The following is a 4,123-nucleotide window of genomic DNA, read 5'->3' on the forward strand; positions in this document are numbered from 1 at the left end:
AGGGAATGTACTAGGCGTCCCAAGTACTTCCCTGTCCACCCACCAATAACGGGAGTCCGCCCCGGTCAATTCCGCTGGAACAGACAGTTGCGGAGCCTTTGATTTATAAGTCCTCATCGTCATGAACCTGCCATCACAAGAGTCATCAGATTCAGACTCAGACTCAGAATCAGAACTGCTAAGCCCATACTTGGCACGCAATGAGGCCAGATAGTCATCAGCACCCCTCCAATAAAACCATGCACCTCCACCTCTAGAGGGGGGGGGGAGGGACGACACTCAACGGTTCAAGAACCTCCACCAATGCATAAGACGAAGGTGGCAATTTCTGGAAACACGATGGAGGTCCAGGAAGGATCTCCACATCGGAATCAGACTCATAATCACAAATAAAAACCATGAAGAACAAAAGGTTACCTGGGTTTTTGAAGAAGTTGGAAGAATCCAAAAGGAGATCACACGAGAAGCAAGAAATGGCAGAGTGAATTCAAGGGTTTTTGAAAATACGTAAAAGTGGAAACATCACGAAAACCTCTATTTATGGAAGAACCTGGACCATGGGCCAAATCACCAGGCCCATCCATGTCCTCATCAGAACCATAGAAAAGCACTCAAGTGCAATCCAATGGAAACCCGAAAAATAAGGGAAATTCGGCAAAATCCAAAGATCGTGACACGTGCTAGCAGTTAAGTGACCAGCGGTCAATCCCAAGACATAATAAAGTTCGGCGGATGTTAAAGGTCACAGAAGATAATGATGAAACGTCCATTCTGGCCAGTACACTGCCCAAGGTCATTAATACCTACCACGTGGTGCAAGGAACTAAGGAAATACGTCATAAGTCCTAGAGAGACGCCAAGCTATTCAAGATAAATTCATACGCCCAACAGAATAATCAGCCATAACAGGCCTCGCCCGACGCCCTGGCCAACTTAATTGATAGCCTTTCAACCTCAGGGCGCCAAACCTCATGTGGACAGTCCGCCCTAGAGAGGGTACCGTCCTCCAATAAGCTCGCCCAATGAAGCCACCAACTGGGTCGCCAAAGCAGACCCCTCACCCAAATCAAAGGAGGCTCGTATCAAGTCTCCCAACATACTCACCCAGCATCCTGGCAGACTGATTTAGGTTAATTTTTTTAGTTGTTCCTACCCGACGACCTGAAGGGTCCCAAGCATGGTCGCTGGGGTGGGCCCACTCATTGGGACCACCAGAGTTGACCCAAGGGAAAGCATGTTTTCCGTACTCCACCAACCTACCTGCCAGCACAACAGACAAATCACAAAACGGGCACCCAACCAACCGCAGGCTAGAGGACATGAATGGCACAGCGTACGGTCCTAGCAGATCGCCTGACACGGGAAAGCAACTCCTGACAATACCTTTGGTCGGCCACGCGTCGCACCACCAGCCAAGAGCTCAATGTCAACTCTCCCTTCTATAAATAGGGACCCCCACCAACAGGAAGTATCTCAACCCCTTGACTCTCTAATATTACTCTTTCTATTACTATTTACCTTCACTATTCTCTCTCTAGTTCATACACTGACTTGATCGTCGGAGAACCTTTTCAGGTACCTCCACCGGCGGGTCCAACTCTCCTGCTTCTTCCTACCGCTTTGACGACTACCTTCTACCCCTCCATCAACATCTGATCCATCATATCCCGTATCTTTGTGTTCTAGTAAAGAATAGTATCTATAGTTCTCCAAGTTGTTCTACTAATTGCTAGCATAGGCACAACAGGTTGCTTCATCTCTCTTTATTCCCTCTGATCTATCTCTCTTTTGAGTATAATTATTAGTTTATTTTCCCTAATTGTTTCTTCAGGGTTGTCATAATGAGATTGTAGTATGTCTCTATCAATTCACTAACACATGATTTGATTAATTTGTTAAGTAATGAGTTGATGCTAAGTTTATGTTTCCTATACTATGAAAATGTAGAAATATGTGATTTGGTTTATAACTCTATGTACCATATGAATGCAGGTGCACAAACAGGTGTATGTTATGGAAGACAAGGTGACAAAACATATCTACTAGCCAAGAAAATGCAAATAAGTGGGTCCAAGACAATGTCAAAACCTATGCCAATGTCAAATTCAGATACATTGTTGTGGGAAATGAAGTAAAGCCTGGTGACCCATTTACACAATTTGTAGTGTCTGCCATGCAAAACATTCAAACGGCCATTTCTGAAGCTGGCCTAGGGAATGAAATCAAAGTTTCCACTGCCATTGGAGGATATGCTGCTTTGGCCAATGGAAAATCATTCCCACCATCAACTGGCGAATTCAATTCTGATTATCTTGGAGCATATCTTGATGGTGTAATCAAATTTCTAGTGAAGAATAACTCTCCATTACTTGCTAATGTGTACCCTTATATCTATTATGTTAGCACGCAACGTACGGATCTTAGTCTTGACTATGCTTTTTTCGAAAAAGAATCAGTGGTAGTGAGAGATGGTTCACTTGGTTATAAGAACCTTTTTGATGCTAATGTGGATGCTATTTATTCTGCATTGGAGAGAGCAGGTGGAAAATCAGTGAGAATAGTTGTATCAGAGACAGGTTGGCCTTCATCTGGTGGCGAAGCAACTACACTTGATAATGCAAAAACTTATAACACAAACTTGGTTAAGCATGTTAAGGGAGGGACTCCAAAAAGGCCTAATAAACCCATTGAAACTTATGTGTATGCCTTGTTTGATGAGAATCAGAAGAACACTCCTCGTGATGCTTATTTCAAGAATCCTCAGTATGGCAAATTTTGGGGGCTTTTCCTTCCAAATAAACAACCTAAATACCCAATTAATCTCAATTAGTATAGACAAATAGATAGGTGGTGTCAAAAAACAAGGATTATGGTTCCAAATAAAGCTTTCTTATCTAATTATGTACATGAGGCTAGTAGGGTCAAAAGCTCTTCATTTCCATCAAAATAATCAACCATAAATTCAAGTTTTATTACTATTTGCATCAATCAAATTTAACTATTAAAATATCTATTAATATTTTAGAGTATGATCAGTTATATTTTATGTATACACAATTAATATATTATTTATTATTCACTTATATTATAGTCAATAATTATTAAATATGAATAATTAATTATGTAATGAAATTGTAAAATAATAATTAAAAAAAAGTAGATCCTGAACCATCAATAATTCAGTTAGTCTGACATACAAATCATCATTGAAATATGGTCGATAATGCTGGATCTTATTTTTGCTGGATTGAATAGAAACTAAAACTATGAGAAAAAAGTGTGTAGGACCTATATAAAATTTTATCTCCATATGTCAAAGGAAGTCACATTTGAAAAAATTAATTATTTAAACGCATATTAGGATAGCACACCATTTGACTATACTTGAATATACATAATGGAAAACCGTGAAAAAGTTATCATATGATATAAGTTTTGAGCTATCTCTTTAGAATTTTCTAATATTTTTTGGGTGTTTTCTCCTATGTTTTAAGTAGATGCTAGAAGTTTATTTATAGTAGAAAATATGAAGCTTGGAGATAGGGAATAATGATGAGAATTGTTAACTCATAACAATTGGTTGAATTTATTTATTTAAATCTTTAAAATCAATTTATTTTATTCAATTAAAAATTAATATAATTTTGGATAATGTTTCACTTTGGGCTCCACTAAATAAAACATTCACTACTGTCACGACCGGATACTAGAAGGATCGTTGGAGATATGACTTATGTAGAGATGAAATGGATTTCAATATCTCTCAAATGATTGGATTTGCCACTATTTTTTTTTGTAGCTTAAAAAGTAGGATTTCAATATTTTTTTCACCTAATTTGGACAATATTATCTTTGAATCAATTTGAAAAAAATCTTTTTTTTTTCAAAGAATAATTTGTGTGAAACACAATTAAGTAAATTTTTTTGTAAATTTGGTTTTAGTTTTAGACTAATGTTTTAAGCCTATTTTCGTTTTATGTGTTTTGGAGAGATTAAATTCGGATTCCTCACTTCAAACACACACTTTACTTTTCCCTCATTTAGAAACACAAGTCATTTTCGTTTTCCTCTCTTTTTGCTCTGCTAGGGTTTCACTTCTTCTTCATTTTTTTCATTTTTGGTT

At 38.0% G+C, this 4,123-nt stretch overlaps 1 protein-coding gene across 1 annotated transcript; it reads left to right on the forward strand.

Annotated features, from left to right (window-relative positions):
• On the forward strand, positions 2,036–2,830 carry LOC109347217 (glucan endo-1,3-beta-glucosidase-like; the record flags this gene model as incomplete). Its single annotated transcript, XM_019586923.1, has 1 exon — positions 2,036–2,830. A coding segment is annotated over one exon (795 nt), but the record flags the coding sequence as incomplete, so codon positions are not given.

This window comes from Lupinus angustifolius, chromosome LG05 (genome assembly GCF_001865875.1).
Source record: "Lupinus angustifolius cultivar Tanjil chromosome LG05, LupAngTanjil_v1.0, whole genome shotgun sequence".
In the NCBI taxonomy this organism is placed as follows: Eukaryota; Viridiplantae; Streptophyta; class Magnoliopsida; order Fabales; family Fabaceae; genus Lupinus; species Lupinus angustifolius.